Source organism: Lepidothrix coronata, unplaced genomic scaffold (assembly GCF_001604755.1).
Source record: "Lepidothrix coronata isolate B3197 unplaced genomic scaffold, Lepidothrix_coronata-1.0 Scaffold25, whole genome shotgun sequence".
Taxonomy (NCBI): Eukaryota; Metazoa; Chordata; class Aves; order Passeriformes; family Pipridae; genus Lepidothrix; species Lepidothrix coronata.
The window spans coordinates 1,961,738-1,977,018 of NW_016690205.1; the positions used below are offsets into that span (position 1 = coordinate 1,961,738).

The 15,281-nt window shown below is 39.5% G+C and overlaps 1 protein-coding gene across 1 annotated transcript in view; it reads left to right on the top strand.

Moving 5' to 3' along the window:
• Nucleotides 1-15,281, top strand: part of PLPP4 (phospholipid phosphatase 4) — a 52,650-nt gene that overhangs the window by 21,970 nt on the left and 15,399 nt on the right. The window contains exons 4-5 of the mRNA XM_017809346.1: nucleotides 3,042-3,105; nucleotides 4,566-4,690. Of these exons, the coding sequence (XP_017664835.1) occupies nucleotides 3,042-3,105; nucleotides 4,566-4,690 (189 nt within the window). The remainder of the gene's footprint in view (nucleotides 1-3,041; nucleotides 3,106-4,565; nucleotides 4,691-15,281) is intronic.

Below are 15,281 nucleotides of genomic sequence, written 5' to 3' on the forward strand. Positions count from 1 at the left end.
GCAAGTCCATCTGAGACACTGTTCAGCTGGATATTTTTCTGTCACACCCCATCTCTTACTTGCCTCTTATTTATACTTGCAGCTCTTGTAAATTAAGGGTTTGACTGGAAAGTCCTGTGAGACTCAACTGCTTAGTGTAGGAATTTACACCCTCATTGTTTCCTTTGAGCTTCTCAGTGAATTTACTGTTACCCATTGCAAAATCTGTGATCTTGGCTCAGCTTTTCTAATTAAAAGCTGATGTTCCATCTTAAACTGCCCATGGAATTAGATATGCACTTTATCCTGGGCTGTGAACTGCAATGACTTGTTTTGGGTCACATCTAATTACAGCTGTGGGCAGAAAATTCCAGCAGAGGAACAGGTAGACAATGGGGAGGGTAAGTCTTAAGCTGTTCCAGCTAATTCTGGCTCTTCATATCCTTTGAAATATTAGTGATACGTGCCCAGATCTTTTTTACATAGATATTGCCAGAGACCAATATTGACTAAAGCACTTCCACTGGCAGAAGATACTTTGAAGCACTAAGAACTGCAAATGTTTTTGTTGGCATTATGTTTGAAATATGCATCCTTCTGAAATTCTGTTTTCCTGGCTGATTTACACTTTAATTTATTGGCCCTTACATAGTAAAACCAAAGCAATACTCAGCCTTGCCTTAGCTAGATAGGATGTAAATGACATTATGTATCTGCCTGTGAAAAATCTTTCTGCACAAGGCTGCATTCCCTCAGCTCCTTCTTTCTCCAGCTGCTCCAGCACAAGTGTGAAATGATCCCAGTTTTGTTTTGGCTGCTGCCACTCATTTGTAGTAAGTTCTGAAGTGTCTTACAGTGATATTTTCCTGACAAGTCCATTCAGTAGAAAAAACCCTTCATTCATAAAATGCACACAGTCACAGTTCTGAGCTTCACCTCCCCTTGTGTAAAGAATGAAAGGAACTTGGGGTAGTTTCTCCATCACTTATTCTCACCTTTTTGTTCTAAAACCCCTTTTTTTTCCCTGCTGTTTTGCCTTCTGATTTGATACCCTCTCTAATGTCTAGGAGAAAACTTGCCAGCTTCCCCAGCACTCCTCTTGCTGCACAGACTTGGAGGAAACACCAGCCTTGATGTTCTGTTCAGTTTGTGCCATAAGTGTGGAACTTCTTGTGGCTTATTTCTGTTCAAGTGTGCTCTGCATTAATCGGAGTCAGTATATTAATGTGTCTGGTGATGTGAGGGTTCATTAGCTGTGGTGGAGCTTTGCTGATTTGCAGAGATCTGGCACAAAATGTTCATAATGAATGATTGGGAAGTCCCTGCAAAGGAATTTCTCTGGGCATGACACGTAGAAGAAAGAAAAAAAGTTAAAAGCACATGAAAATTCTTTGCCCCTCGTACAGCCATTAATGGAAAGAAGGTGGTTCAGTGCACCCCAGGGGTAAGGAGGAGTTAAATTCCTACATGGAGATGCCCTTCAGCCTTCCCCTGGAAGTACCTAAATCTCTTACTGGCTGGATTATACAATGGGCAATATGAATATTTCCTAAAGGGAACAAAATGAGAGCAAATTTAATTTATCATCCTAGCAGTCACACTGTCATTTGATCCCTCAATTGTCATGGTAAGGAATATTCAACAGTGCAAGTGTGATTCAGTCAGGGGTACAATGAACAATCAAGACAAAGCTCAACAAAAAGAGTAAATTATACTGCATGTCTTCCAAAGTATTTTTTAAAAAGGGGAATTCAGTGCTGTGACCTTGCTGGTCACATGCATTTGACTATGTGGAAAATTTTCCCCATGCAATTACCATCAAAAACTGAGACAAAACAACTGAGGGGGGAAAAAAGAGCATGGAATTGAGTGGTCACTGTGAGCAGAGGTGGAAAGAGGAAGACTTTCTTTATAATATGAGTGTCTCTAGGATTGAGTTGTGCTTTTATTTTTGCTGGCAGCTATTGCTGTAATCTGAGAAAACCCTTATTTTTGCTTTGACGAAGGACCTACTTTTTTTTTTTTACTTTAAAAATCAAATCTATAACACACATTTTTATGATCTATAGCATCCTCAGGCAAAGATTTTATGGGTGAGTGCTGCTGAAGTGCAGCATCTGGGGCAGCAGCCCAATGAGAAAATAGCTCATGGAACTGTCAGAATCCAAAGTTACATTACTGTAAATGTTCTCCTGCAAATCAGAGATTTACTTAGTAACTTTTTGGGAAATAAAATTCAGTGGCCCTTGTTTTGTAACAGAGAGCTACGGTGTGGACTGCAAAATTAAATCAGTTTTAACCCAAAAGGAGTTTCTAGGCTAGATCCAAGTGCCCCTGAAATCCAGGCAGGGATCTCCACAGGCTTGAGATGAGGTTCTTCAGAAAGTCTACAGACTTGGCATGCAACAACAAATAAAAAAGATGATGCAGTCCTACCTGGTAGGTAGGTTCCTGTTTATTACTCCAATTTTGTTAGAAAAATTGGTTAATCCTGGGAGCAAATGTAAGGGGAAAACATTGAGATTTTTAATCAAAACATCCACATCCTTTCGAAAGGAAAATAAAAAAATCATCCAGTTCTAGTTTTAGCCAAAAGTCAATTCTTTAGCCTGAAATTGGACTGTTTTACATATATATATATGAACACACATACACATATGTGTGTATATATATATATGTTACATATACAGGAATTCTCCTTGACCTAAGATTTCCACCTGGTAAATTACGAAACTAAAAAATTGCAAACCCACAGTGCTTTATTCTCTGATTTTTTTCCCATTTGGTGGTTTATGCCTGTGCAAATGGCATGACAGGAGAGCTGGCTTTGTGTGGGGAAATAAGATTTCTCAAGAGTAAAAGCAGAACAAAGTAAGTCATGATTATTATGATGCTTTGGGGTCTGTTCTTAGTCTGGGTAATAAGTAAAACAGAAGGCTGCAAAGATCAGCCAGTTTTCAGTCCAGCAAAGGTTTCAGTCTGGGAATCAAATGCTGTAATGCTGCAATTTATTGCTTGGTATTTAGGTTGTTATTGTTCTGTTTGTTCATTCTGTTTTGTAGCTGTTTCCTTGGCTCTAGCTCTGAATGGTGTCTGCACAAATACAATTAAATTAATAGTGGGAAGGTAAGTCTTGTCATGTTATAAATGATAGCTTTAAATATTAAGATGAATGGAGACAGGTTGACAACTACAATACATCTTAATAAATAGTTGTCTGCTGTTCCAAAAGGTGTGGAGATGGAATAGGCCCCTGAGAGATTGTTTTTTATGTGGTGCAGGTGTTGTACAACTCCATTCTGTGACATCCCACTGGGGTAGGATTTTGTTATTTTTTTGAGGATCTGGCAGATCCAGACAGGTGAGGAGTTTGAAAGGAATGGTGTGAGCTGAAAACAGTCCATTAAATTGGGAACACAGAAGGGAAGAGTCACAGCATGTGGGAGTTGAGATGCCAGTGCCCCTTGTCTGATTAGGTGGAAATCAGTTGAGTCTCTGTGTAACCCAGTGCCTGCCTTTTGTGAGAAGCATATTAGTGAGTGTGGGATTTCCAGGAGACACCAATATCCACCTTGAAGTTAAGCAATAAATGAACTCCTAGACAGACCGGTTTTTTTAAGCATAAATTTGAAGGACGGGCTCAGAAAAATATAGCAAACAAAACTCCCTGAAAAGTGATTTTTAAGGTATTTTTTGGCTCTTTATCAAATTTTGAATAGTTTCAGCTGAAAAATACATATTTGACTTAAATTCATAGACTTTAATAGAGTCCATTGCTGCTTTTGTTGTTGACCTCTTTTGCAGCATTGAGGGAGCAGTATTTGGTTTCTGATGAACCCTCTCTGCTATGGTATTGGTGCCCTGACAGTAATGGTATTTGGTGCTTTTATTTTAAGAGTGTTTTTGAAATAATTCAGAATCCATTTTGCTCATTTTGCCTGCACCCCAAGGCAGCTGGTGGCTCGCTCATCTTGTCTCTGAATCTGTGATTATTCCCTTTACTTCTCTGGGGGGGTTATTGGCTCAGAATCGGGATGACAACAGTCAAACCAGCTCAGAGCTGGGTCACAAGAAACTCAGAGGTTTGTTTAATGCACTAGTCAGCATCAAGGCTGGCATTAGAATTTGGTGATTGTTTTGGTGCCAGCCTTGTAGCCTCAGTTGTAGTCCTGGATGTGTTGGCAAGACTTGTGAGAATTTGTGAGTCATTCCATTGCCTGGCTCTGTCACTGGGGTGCTGTGCAAGGTTGATCACCAGGCAAGAGCAACCCTGCATGAGTGTTTTTAGAGACAACTCCCACTTTCATGCTGTGCTGGAAGCTTCCCTGTGAGAGCCTGCCTGCAAAAAACGTGGCCTTGAGTTGACAGTCATGGTTTAGTGGTGGATTTGGCAGGGTTAGGTTTGCTCTTGAACTCCGGGGTCTTCAGGGTCTTTTCCAACCCAAATGACTCTGTGATTTCTGTTGCTGTGTTAGAGCTGGAGGGAATGAACTCTGTATGTAATGAGCAGTAAATGTAATAATCACTTTGAGGTTTATCTGTTACTACAGCTTTTATATTTTTAATATCCATGATGTTTTTTGTAGACCGCGTCCCGATTTCTTTTACCGCTGCTTTCCAGATGGAGTCATGAACTCGGAAATGCACTGCACAGGTGATCCAGATCTGGTGTCTGAAGGCAGAAAAAGCTTTCCCAGTATCCACTCTTCCTGTAAGTTCATTTAAATACAGTGCCTCTTGTGTAAAAAGCTGTCCTTTCTGTGCTTTGGAGTTGCTCTTTTGCTGTTCGATAATTAATCTGATTTTTGCTGGAGGGGTCTGCGCTTCTGACTTTGTTCTCCACTCTCAGAAATTTCCTTCTGGAAATGAGTTGTGAGCCTTTCTTGCCTTGAGAACCACCTGACTTCATTGGGAGCCCCAGCAGGACCGTCAGTAGAGTGAAACCCTGTTCAAGGTTACAGAACACAGTGGGATCCTGAGGGGTGTCTGTTCCCCAGTGCAGACCCCTGAATGCAACCTTTGTCTATATAGTACATTTTTATTTTGTTATATTCCATTGAGGTAGGAAGCAGGACATTACTTGTCACTTTTGGCTTTGAGGTGCTCCTCAGTTTAGGTCTGATGGTTTGATCACTTATTCCCAGCTTATCCTGTATCCTGACAGACATTTAGGTAAAAATGTAAAACCCTGTCTTATTTAATTAGTTGTATTAACTTAGATGTTTTCAAAGGTTCCTTCCTCCGTCTTAAAGAGTTTACTTCCAGCATGTTTCATGTCAAGTGTCTAATAAAACTTCTTTTCATCAGTAAAATAACTTGATTACTGTGAGGTTGGTTGGGTTCTTTGGCCAGGATTGTTTGTTGCCTTCTGGTGTTCTGTTGCTGAGAACTGTAAGTTGTATCTATGGAATTTGTTTTTCTGATCTTTTTTCAAAGTAGTAACTTCAAATTGCCTAATTGTGCAGAACTATGTTATGAACAAGTTGGGTAATGAGATGAAGGAAATTGTGAGTTAATCTTGATTCTTTTTTCTTGTTTGAGTGCTAGAAATGGATAAGAGAGCAATAAATGTTTGTGGATTAGCTTTATAGTTCTAAACCACAAACCAACTTAGCTGTCTCAAATTTTGTTTGTAAGCTTTGATTACATTAAAAGGACAATATCAACTGCAGCTGCTTGAACTGCTCAGCTGTTTGAAGACTGATGTTGTAATACCTAAATCTCTGACAAGCCTTAAAATCCACACGTATTTTAGTCTCATAACAGAGAAGGAAACCTTTAATTTGTCTTTAATTTGACAGTCTGGCAGTGCTAACCCCTGCTCCTCCTGTGCAGCAAAATTATTTACATAACCAGGATTGTCAGTATTATTGTATCAAGAATAGTTTATAGCTGTGATCATACATTTAGTTTCTTGCTGTTTCCTCATCCCCACTAGATTAAAGATTGAAAAGGGAAAAAAATATGATGGAAAGCATGCAATTATGCTACCTTCCCAGACCTATGGAGCAATGAGGATGTTTGGGATATAATAGTTCATGTGTGTAAATTTTTCCATAATTCTGCATTTTCTTATCTCAGTCTTAAAAAGCTGTCCCTCCTGTCTTCTTAACATGTAGGTGTTTTAAAACTTTCTTGTCATAAAGTCAGTCCAAAATTTTTTTCGTGGCTCCTTTCTCCTCCCTTCAGCATAAGATTGCCACTACATCAAATGCAGGAGTTTGATTCTTCACATTTGTCATCCGTTCTCTGTGTGTGGTGGAATTCATGAAAAAGCATCAAAAAATATATATATATTTTTTTTGTTGTTGTTTCTGTTACTGTTTGAGGGATTTTTTTTTTTCTCTTTTCATGACTGCAGAAATGTAAGTGGGGAGGATGAGAGCTGACATAAACTATAATACCTCTCTTGGAATGATAGTTCCAAGTAGTCCACTGCAGTTTGGTGTTTCCTACTTGAACACACGAGGAAAATAAATCACCAGTAAGAGCAGCCGGGCAGCTCATAAAGCAAAGTTAGAGGCTTCAGTCAAGAGCCATTTTCATCTTCAAAGCATTTTCTCTCAAGGCATTTCTTGGATAGGCTGTCAATCAAATGGTTTGTTATACCAGAATCTAAAACCTCATCCATGCAAAATGAGGCCCTTACCAGGAAGGTCTGGGGTGCTGTGAATGCTGTGCTGTAAGGATGTGACACAGGGATGTGTAGGGAGAGTGACAACACTGACGCTCTCAGATGGCCTGACCTGACCCTGGGTACTCCTTAAAAATGTTGTGAACTACCTGTTACCACTTGGAGAGTCATAGAATCATAGAGTCATAGAATCAGCTGGGTTGGAAAAGACCTCTGAGATCATCAAGTCCAACCCTTGATCCAACCCCGCTGTGGTTCCCAGCCCATGGCACTGATGCCACATCCAGTCTGTCCTTAAACACCTCCAGGGATGGAGAATCCACCACTTCCCTGGGCAGCCCATTCCAGTGCCTGATTACCCTCTCTGGAAAGAAATTCTTTCTAATATCCAACCTAAACCTCCCCTGGCACAGCTGAAGACCCAGCCCTCTTGTCTTGCTGAGAGTTGCCTGGGAAAAGAGACCAACCCCCCCCGGCTCCCCCCTCCTGTCAGGGAGTTGCAGAGAGTGAGGAGGTCTCCCCTGAGCCTCCTCCTCTCCCTGCTGAGCCCCCCCAGCTCCCTCAGCCTCTCCTCTCAGCACTTGTGCTCCAGTCCCTTCACCTTTGCCCTGAAGGAGAGTGTGTTCTCCTTTTCGGAGCACAGATGATTTTCTTGGCTTCCTCTCCCCGTGCCAAGGAGTGCACATAAATCAAAAAGTGCATGGAGCACTCACTCCTGTTTTGATGCCAGCTGTAATTCCCTAAGCTTTTAACTGTGATGATTTTGGCTTAGAATATGAACCCAGATCATCCTTCCAAGTTGGTGACTCCAGGTTTTGGGTACAGAGCTCTAACTCGGAGGAGCAAAGACCTGACCTGTCACATTTAAACTGAAACTTTGACCTGGATTTCACCTGTATAAATGAGGGCAGACAACCAGTAGCAAGCAAAAATGTGCTGCTAAAGTAGTATGTGTTTATGTTACAGTTTAATGAATGAGTCTTGACTTATTGCCAAAACCAGGACAACTTCATGATTAGATCAGACCTTAAATATTTGTTTATGTTCACATGTTTCTAGAACAGTAAGGAGACCAAAAATTAAAGGAACTAGGCAGCATATTGTCAGAGAAAGGGTGTATCCAGAGACGTGTTTCATACCTCAGATCAATAAGGAAGAGACCATTCTGATGTAAATATAGATTTGCAACAGCTGCAAACCCCCCAGTGTGGTTTTCTGATCTGTTTGCCGTGTAAACAGTCTCTGAATGGCTTCTCTCCTGAAGTTTTCTTAGAAAAAATGTAGCAACTCAGCAATACAGAATTGCTTCGAATATTGTTCAGCAAAATGGGCTGTTCAGGTTAAAATAAAAACCAAACTCCTAGGCAGGCAGATATCTTCTATGCTGCCTTCTCTGTAGTAGTGAAGTCCCTGTACAAGCAACTGTGGGTAAATAATAGTAGCACAACACATTTTATTTAGAAACACCAAAAATGCCGTGGGAATGAAATGCCAAATTCTTGACCCTGTTTTGCTTTCTTAGAGGAAGTGATTAATTTATCATGATAAAACTCCCTTTAGGCTCTTGCTCTGCTCACAGACTGCAATTGCCAGTCTTGGCTTCAGCTTTGTTTAGTGACTGCTTTTAAATGTGTTATTTCTGAATTGGTCAGAACTATTTAAGCTATATTTTTCAGTTAAGGGGTTGCTGCCTTAGATTAGAGGAAGCTGCATGAGACTGGTTTTGGTACCTTTGTACTGGAGGAAAAAATAGTGGCTTGGTGAGAGTTTAATTTAACCTCCTTGGAGCCTGTGCTGCTTATTATTTGTCTCTTCTCCTTTTCCTGGCTGCCACTGAGAAGAGTTGGGATGTACTTCCCCCAGTAGAGGACTTTGCAGTTCCCTGTGTTGAACTTCAGGAGATCCCAGAAAGAAAGATCCCAGTTGGTATGAATGGGTTTCACATCAAACGACTGGAAACCCAACTCGATAAAAAGTTAATCACTTGAAAAACACAGTGGCTGCAGAGATAATTGAACTTAAAATTTCCTGTTGGATAGAAGAGATTTATGGGGGAAAAAAATCAACTAAAAATCAGCATTTTCTGTATAAAAGTGCTAGCAGCCAAATAAATGAAATAGTTGTGATTTTGTTTTTGTAGCTGCAATTTAATTACCTAAATTAGTTTGAAAAGTTTACTTTTCCCTAAATTGTGCCATTGATTTTTTAATTTTTTTTTTTAAAGAGAAATCTTTATCGATTCTAGAGATTTCTTTTTACATGGAAAAAAAAAGTAGAGTTTTGAAGAAATTATTTTGTGGTAACATCTCAATTTTGTCTGTACAGTTCCAGAGTGAATGTTAACACAGAGCTATACAAGAGCTCTTATTTCTTGTGTGGGTGTTTTTGTTTTTCTTCTTCGTGTTATTGCCTCAAAGAGGTTTGTAGTGATTACTGTTTAATATAGCTGGAAAAATCAGAGAATTTAATTATAAATCTGAAATGAAGAATGTAATCAGTGTGGGGACAATAACAGTGCTATGTTATGTTATATGTTTTTAATTACCTCCTTGATGAATGAGGGTGTCTTGGTCCACTTGAGAAAATAATGGCCTTTTAAAAGAAAATTATTTTCTCTGCCTTTTGAGTATAGTTTAGTCTTATCTCACAGCCCTCACAAATAAGATGCTAAATAATATGTAAAACCCCAACTATTATGTACTGTTGACCCCATTTTCCTAAGGAATTTTTGTTTTCCAAAGAAACAGTTCCCGTCACTGTTTATTTTTTTAATAAATGGCACTTTTTATACAATTAAAATCTAGGTAGTAATATGTCAGTGCAATTGCAGCTGAAGTTTGCAGTGGCCAGATTGTCATGGTTGTAAGTGGTTGTAACATCCTGAAGAATTGATTTTCCCCAGTTTCATTGTTCAGGATGAGCCTTTGCAGGTATAAACTGGTCACAAATCAAAGTAAACATCCATTTCCAGCATAATCTTGCTCTGCTCAAAAAAACTATGCCAGAACTGCACTGCCTGAAGAATTCTAATCTCTTAACAGTCAGCATTACTACATCAAAGAAGTTTTCAGCAAACAGGGTTAACGGGAGCAGTGGTCTGGGAATTAGGTTCTTAACACCTACTGTGCACTTTAATAGGCTGTTAAGGAAAACACTGCCAGTGGAGCATGTTACACATTGTAGATTCTGTTTGTATTAAAAGGAGGATGTGCACTTTATAAGAGTAGTGATGGCCTAAGAAAGGAAGTACAAACAGCAGTAGGAGAAAAGTAATTGGTTACCCTTTTCTTCTGGCATAATAAATCGGATTAGATCCTCAGGCCGGTCCTGAAGAGTAATTTCCTGCTTTCAGTAGCCAGATTCCATTATGAATAACAGCAATAATTGCTCATTCTGTTGTAGCAAGCTTAAATGTATGTAAGGAAATTTTTTCTTTAGAGTTCCCTCATCCTTTCTCTGAATAAAGACAGAGGAATCCCAGCTGATTTTTTTCACCTCAGAAATGTTTCTTCCTTATGAGCAAGGTCCGCTCCCAAATCCTACAGATATTCCTGCTCTACCTTTCCCCCTCGACACTGACATATTTCCCACAAGTGGACTTTCTAAGTTGGCTTCTTAGGACTGCTCTTTATTAAGGCTCTTCACAGAACAAAAAGTCTCTGCTAGAAAACCAGCAGTCCTGTTGGTGCTTGGATTTGCTGGTTGTCACGGAAAACAGGTGGCAGTGGGGGAAATGACCGTGGACATCATCAACCTCATCCCTTGCCTTGTCCAGGAATGGCACTTTACCCAACTTTAGAACCAGTTCCCTTATCCAGAAGAGAGAAGGTGAACGCTGAATGTCTCTTCTTCATCCTTTGCCAAGAATCAACAGTTAATTCCCACAAGCTCTCACTAGTTTAAGTATAAACTGGCTCAGGAGCCAGGTTTTCAAGCAGCTATAATGCACGTTGTGATAAACAAGGTGGCTGTTTCTCTGGCTATTTTCTTCTATGAAAATATATCTTTGCTGTGAAAAGATAGAGCCATGCAGGTATGTTATCCATCTTTGCCAGTGCTTGCCACTTATCTGTGTGAGAATTTACCAAAGGTGGGAAGAAAGGCCCTTATCCTTCCCTCATTTCCTCTGCAGACAGTAGGCTTGCTGCCAAGCCAGGTAAGAGCTCTTTGCCCCTCACCAGCACCCAGCCTTCTTCATTAAAGTGACTAAAACAGATGAAGGATGACGTGTTACAGCTCTCTGCTCTCTAGAAAAATTCATCAGACCTTCTCGAAGAAAAGCTGAAAGTAAAATGTTATTTAGCAATACTAAAGACTGCATGAAAAATCAGAATTATGTCAGTTGAGCCTGTTGCTTTCTTGGTCTCAGGACTGAGATTTGCTGTTTTACAATCCACTGTAATTTGTGATTCACACAGAATACCAAAGAGGGATCTATGTGTGCTCTTCATTTTGTTTGTTTGTTTGTTTTTCCTGATCTGGAGGCCAAACCATGCAGGAAGAGTAGAGTGAGACTTCAGAGGAGAGGAAGCAAAAACATGGAATCTTCTTAAATCCTGAGTCATTAGTGAGGAATACAGTGAATGACTCTATGGGCCAGCATGGTTCTTCTTCAAAAGCTAGAGAGCTGAAGTTAAAGAAAATGAACTGGAAATATGAGTAAATCTCTGAGTTTAACTTCAAGAAACCAGTTTTTCCAGCAGTTACTGCTGTTCCTTGGTTATTATAGCTGTTCAAATTGCTTTCATTTGTGTTGGGAAGAAGCTTAATTACCTCACAGTCTGATTTTTCCTTTTCTTTTGCCTGTCTTCAACTTTTTAAGCTGAGTTTAAGGTATATGCTTGATTTCCCAGCCTGCAGAAGACTTCATGGTGAAGCTGTAGACTTCAGCTGTATCTAAAGATCAGATCATTGTTTTTCTGCCTGACCTTTTCAGTTAAAAGGACTTGGAGTCACACCAGAGATCTAAAGATCAATTTTCATCTGCGAACTGCGGTGACAGCTCTTCTCTGCAGTGAAATGGGGCAGAAAGCTCAAGTCTGATTGAAAAATGGATGGCTGGTAACTCAGAGGAGGCTGGCACATCAGGTTCTGACCATTTTTGGGGAAGGAGCCTCACTCCAGCACTGGCAAATATTGAGATTCCTTGAAATTCCCGTTGCAGCACAGCACTGACACACATCACACTCCGGGATCCATTCTATGTGGGTTTGTGTGGCGTTTCTGTATAAAAACAACCCAAATATGGAGATGTTTCTAAATCAGGGGTGTTTTTAGCTCTTCCTTAGTGATGTATCTTTCAGGCTGGAGTTTTCTTTAAGGTGGATCACCTCAACAGTGGGCTGACTGAGGCAGCACTTGGGAGGTAGGACAGGCTTGGATGAGAAGGAGGTAAATAGCCCAAGCAAAACCTTGGCTTGGTTGCATGTTCATTGCATTCACTGCATAAGCACATTTCTTTGCTCTCTTCCAACTTTAATTTCAGGTCAAGGAAGGATATCCCTTTATCCTTCTCTGCAAAGAGGAAAGCAGAGAATCGCAGGACTGGTCAGAATTCCTGTTTTGAGAACCAGAAGCTGATATTTGTGTGGGAATTTGCCCCCAGTCCCTTCAGCTGTGAAACATTTTGATCAGTAAGGACTCCCAAAAGCAGTCCTTGCTCTTCATCTTGGTAGGGCAGTTTCTTCACATCTGTGGAGACATAAATCAGAATATGTATGAGAGCCTTCTGGCTAGACTGGAGCTGCTTGGAAGTAAATCCAACCATCCTGTTTCCAAGGGGACTTTAAAACTCCACAGGGTTGTCAGCTTCATGAGCTGGGATGGGTGATCAGTCTCCCAATGCTACTTGCTGCCTCAAAACCCTTTTGAGCAGCAAGAGTGATAGAGTTGATTCATGTAAGATCGTGTTCTGATGAAAGAAATGAAATGAAAGGACGAGGGAACTCCAAAGAAAAAATTTCCTTATATACATTTAAGCTTGCTACAACAGAATGAGCAGTTACTGCTGTTATTCATAATGGAATAACCCTGAGTCAACCCAGAATTATTTCAATAAAAACAAGAGTACCAAGTGCAATTCTGCTGTAAGCCCAAGAAAAATAGATCAATAAAAAGCCTTGAAATGGAATGATAAAGTTAAAATGCTGGGCACCTTTCTTCAGAGGTGGCTGACTGATTTATCAAATGGCAGAAATCTCAGTCACAGTGTTTTCTGAAAACATTAATTTAAGTCTCTTGAAAACAAGGGGATATTAAAAGTGTCTTGAGATAAAAGCTATGAGATAAATACAGGAAATCAAGTATGTTATTTATGCCAGAAAGAAAAAAAAATCTACAGAAAGCCTCATTTGGATTTTGCTGTTACTGTCAGTTCTACATGGAAATCACAATCTATTATAGGTAAGTAAATAGGTAATTTTTTTTCCCACTTCCTTCTGCAGAGGAGTGAGCAAATAATGTTCAGTGTTTCATCTAATGAAACCTACAGGAGAAATATTTATGCAAAATATTTGTATAACTAATACAGCTTTGTTGCAATCAGTGGATTTGTCTGGTGATTTGAGACACTTGGTTTGTCTTTGTTTCAGTCTGAACTAAGACAGTGGGTTTAGAAGTCTTTCAGTCTGGGGTTCCTACACTTTGTTTAAGCAGCTAGAAACTTTTGGAGAATGGTTCTGTTGGAAGTTTCTGGTTGTGTTGAAAGGCAATGCAAGTTGGATTTGTGGATGAAACTGCCAGTGGATAATAGCATGGGAGGTCTTAAAAAAATTACTTGCAGGGGAGCTGGGGGAAAGGAAAAAAATCTTTGGATTATTTTACTGAGGGAATTAATCAGAAAATCAGAATGGTTGACCAGCTGTTTATGTTACCATAGCATTTCCATAGACACTGGGGACTAAATATGATTTAATATGACCAGTGAGTCATAATAAATCGTATTTTTAAAAGTATCTAAATATCACTGAATATTTAATACATCACTTGCTCGGCCATGCAAGAAGTTCTCTCTCGTATGATAAACCAGTTTATTCTTTACTGTATTAGCCTGTCTTTGCTGATCTCCCTGGGGTCCAGTGACAGGACATGTGGGAATGATTCAAAGCTGTGCCAGGGAAGGTTCTGACTGGAAGCAGGTCCTTATCAACAGGATAATAATAAATAAAATAAATTTAAAAATAAATAAAATAAATAATAAATTTGCTTTAACTTTTGGTCAGCCCTGCAGTGGTCAGGCAGTTGGACTAGATGATAATTGTGGGTTCCTTCCAACTGAAATATTCTGTTATTTTTTATTCTGTTCTCCACGTTCCCTGCTCTGGAAATGTTCCTTCATGACTTGCTTGAACTCAGTAAGTTTATGTGGGTGAAAGCAGCAAGATCCTGTCTGGAAAAATGGAACTACTGGTTGATGTAAATAACAAAATGGTCAATAGGTAACGGTTAAAAGGTATTTATTTGTGCTATCAAGCAATGGAATATAATATCACTTTCTGGTGTTGTTTAGTGTGGCAGGGAGGCTGGAATCTGGATGAGAACAGAGTATCACTGTGCTCAGAGAATGCCTCTTTGCAGTAGGGTAGGTGATGAGCAGGAGTTAAAGATGAGAAGCAGGATTACAATTTGGATATGAATATTCATGGCTCTGGCCTTGATGCTGTTACCAAAAATGTTCCATGGTATACCTTGGAAATGTTTATTTATCTCTGACAATTTTAGTCCTCATAACTCGTTCACATCCCCATGTCTGCATTTTTTTGGATGTGTCCTATTCCTCCTAGGAAAACTCTACTTATTTAGGCAGAAAGAATTCTAAAGATTACTCCTTGATTAGGTTTCTGTCTTTTGGGAGAAGAAGCGAAATCTCTTGATTTTTTTTTTTTTTTATTTTTATTTTTTTTTTCTTTCTCTAAACCAGTCATAAAGTCCGTGACAGTCAACCCAGGGGTCTCCTTGGTGTGAGTTGTCATTTTAGGCAGGAAAAAACCACTGCAACAGTTCTTAAAACAACCCAGCCCCTTTGCTGTTGACTGGCTGATTGGCTAATATTTTATTTTCTCTTTATCTTGGCAGTTGACTGCTCCACTCAGTGTTGTGTTCCCCCTGAGGAGTTGTCTCCTCTGGTGATATCAAAGCTGATTATGCAGTTCATGCTCACACCAGATTTGCTCGATGAAGCACTAATTAAATGAGTGTAGTATTTGTGGTGTTTCTTGCTGTGCCACTAAAAAGAATAAAGCTGATTGGGAAATATTATATCATCAGGGTGAGGGGACAGGTAGTTCCTCCTCCCCTTTTCCACTAAATAATTAAAATTAGTCAGCTGTAAAAATGAAAATATTTTTACATTTTTAAAAGCCATTCATTTGTTTGAAAAATTAGAATTATGTGCTTCGGAGTGAAGAAATTACTGAATTTCAATAGAATTGTTTGCTATCCTGTGATAATTCATACAAAATATTACTTCAGTACATGTAATTATAGTTGGGTATCTAAGTTTGAACTGTTAATTATCTTTAGCTAGCAATTTCATGGAGGATAATCATACTTCCTTCAGTTGAAAGTGAGGATTTTAAGTAACAAATGAGCTACAAGCCACAGGTTTTTGGCAGTAATTGCTGCTACTCCCCTATTTTCAAGATAAATCTCTTAATTAACAGCTGTATGG